This window comes from Eimeria mitis, genomic scaffold, assembly GCF_000499745.2.
Source record: "Eimeria mitis Houghton genomic scaffold, Emh_scaff944, whole genome shotgun sequence".
NCBI lineage: Eukaryota > Apicomplexa > Conoidasida > Eucoccidiorida > Eimeriidae > Eimeria > Eimeria mitis.
In genome coordinates, this window is record NW_013576972.1 from 11,493 (window position 1) to 13,764 (window position 2,272).

The 2,272-nt window shown below is 51.2% G+C and overlaps 1 protein-coding gene across 1 annotated transcript in view; it reads left to right on the forward strand.

Annotated features, from left to right (window-relative positions):
* Nucleotides 1-1,792, forward strand: part of EMH_0025840 (uncharacterized protein) — a gene marked incomplete at both ends in the record, with an annotated part of 4,940 nt that extends 3,148 nt beyond the window's left edge. Inside the window, 5 exons of the mRNA XM_013502525.1 lie at nucleotides 46-111; nucleotides 338-385; nucleotides 707-806; nucleotides 1,442-1,616; nucleotides 1,744-1,792. Of these exons, the coding sequence (XP_013357979.1) occupies nucleotides 46-111; nucleotides 338-385; nucleotides 707-806; nucleotides 1,442-1,616; nucleotides 1,744-1,792 (438 nt within the window). The remainder of the gene's footprint in view (nucleotides 1-45; nucleotides 112-337; nucleotides 386-706; nucleotides 807-1,441; nucleotides 1,617-1,743) is intronic.
* Between the last annotated feature and the right edge of the window lie 480 nt (nucleotides 1,793-2,272).

Sequence of the window (2,272 nt, forward strand, 5' to 3'; positions counted from 1 at the left end):
GAGGGAGAGCGTTGGTGCCGTGGCTGTTGCTTGCATTCGCTGCAGGTGTTGCTGCTCATGTCTTCTCTACTAGCACACCTCGTCCTGGCTGCAGGTCTTTGCCTTTTCACGGTAAGTCCCTGTTGCCGTTGTTGCTGCTGCTTGCGCTGCCGTCGTGTCTGTGTTTAGCTGCTTCCCCTGTTGCTGGCGTTCCAGCTGCCTCAAGCGTTACTGCTGTTTAGGCGCTGTTGCTGTTCAAGACTTTTAGCAGGTGTTGCTGCTGCTGCTGAGCACTGGGGTACCTTACGAAACCTGAGCAATACAGCAGCGTTGCTGTTTTTTCCCGTTCTCTCCGCAGGCAGCCCCCCAGTATGCATCCTTCGGCAACCAGACGTTTGTCCCGCAAGTGAGCCGCTTGGTGCAACCCATCACTTGAGCTGTTAGTTAGCTGTTCCGGCTAGTTAGCTAATCAAGTTACCTAGTCCACCTACCTAACTGTTCTAGATATATAGCGAGGCAAGCTAGCTAGCTAGTCCAGCTAGCCAGCAAACCAAGCTAACTAGCCGGTCGAGCTGGCTAGCCCGCGGAGGCGTCTAGCAGGCCAGTAAAATAACGAACCGCGTTGCGGACCCTATCGAGCTTCTCGAGGGGGCTTTGAACACCTATTTAGTTACTGTGTGTCAGTGGGTTGTTGGTTGTGCTTCTGCTGCTGTTGGTGTTGCTCCAGAACGGGTCAGATGCCATAACATGTTCGCTGCATGCAGCAGCAGCGGGCACCTCGTGTCGCCTGACTGTGTTTGCTGCTGCTCTTTCCCGAGTGGCCTTCGGTGAGCAGCGCTCTAACAACACCGTCTACGATCTGCTGCAGTTGTATTCAACTTTGGGTATAACTGTTTTGGGGTATATTGGGCTGGGGGCACGTGCGTTTTGTGTCTTCTAACTGGTGCAGCGACTCCGTTGCTCGCCTCGTTGCTATACTGCAGCAATTGGTGCTTCCTCAGTAAGCCGCTTCCCGAGTGAACTACGATGTTCACGATTTATTGCCAAATTTTTAACTTAATCTCCTGTGGGGCTTGCCGTTGCATGCACAATTGCCGCCCGAGGGTGTTTGTTGGCTATTTGGTTTGTATTCGTTGTATCGTTTTGCCTTTTGCTCGCGTGTGCTTGCTCCGCGCCAGGCGGCTTCCTGCACTGCTGCTGAAAAATGTACTCGTAAATGTACTCGTATGTACCAATAATTGTTCGTGCAAATAAACAGGAGCATGCAACACATACCATATGCAGTTACATCATATACACATATAAGCGTATACACGCGTGAGCCTACCTATGTTTTTGCCCATTTCTGTTGGTAGTTACAAGTGGATAAATCGTCGTGCATTTGCATACTGCATGAATGCACGCATCCGTGCGTGTATTTATACACATTGTATATTGTTGCGTGCTTGTATCTTTCCTGCAGTCGGGGTCCTGCTATGCTTGATATATGTAGCTGCTTGCCGGCGAGCGGTGCCCTCCCACTCGGGCGCGTGGGACTCTCAGCAGCAGCGAACGACAGCAGGAGCAGCAGCAAGAGCAGCAGCAGGTGACCTAGACGACTTGGCGGTGGTAGATGAATCCGCTCGGCTGATAGGTGTGTAAGAACAAACCGTTAATGTTTTTTTTGTTTCCAGTAGAACAAGGGGACAGTCGCTGCATCTCCATCGCAGACTGTCGAAGGGCTCAACAGACACAAAAACTGTGTTTTAGGGTTTGGCGTTAAAGATTCACTTGGCACGAGCACCTTAGCTTCCCCATGCAACTCCAGTTCTAGTGCCTATCCAGCCAAATAAAACACCAACAAATTACCTATAATCCGAGATAAAACAGTAATTGTCTGCTAGAGTTGGGCATTATGCCGGTAATTAGCAAGCAAACTGCTTCCTTAGACAGCGCTTGGCTTTCGTTAGTTGTATATGCACTCTGCGCCCGATTAAATTGGAGGGGGAGGGGCGGGGAGGGAAGGGAGCGGGGTAAAACAGACACATTCGAAATGACATCCCCCAGAGAGCCACACGGCACTACGCTGCTTTTGCATGAGCTGTGCAGACGTACAGCTTCCCTTGTGGCTCGCCCACTCTAGTAGAGCCAATAGTCGCTGACTGAACTGCAACAGAGCCCATGTCATGCCGTCCTTGTTTTGTTCTGGGCGGGCTGCTCGTTATGCTGTTTCCTTAGTCCACAACCTGAGGCTTGCAGGCGTGTTGGAGCGGTTGGAGGGCGGTATATATTTTTACTACCAACGCTCCAGTCC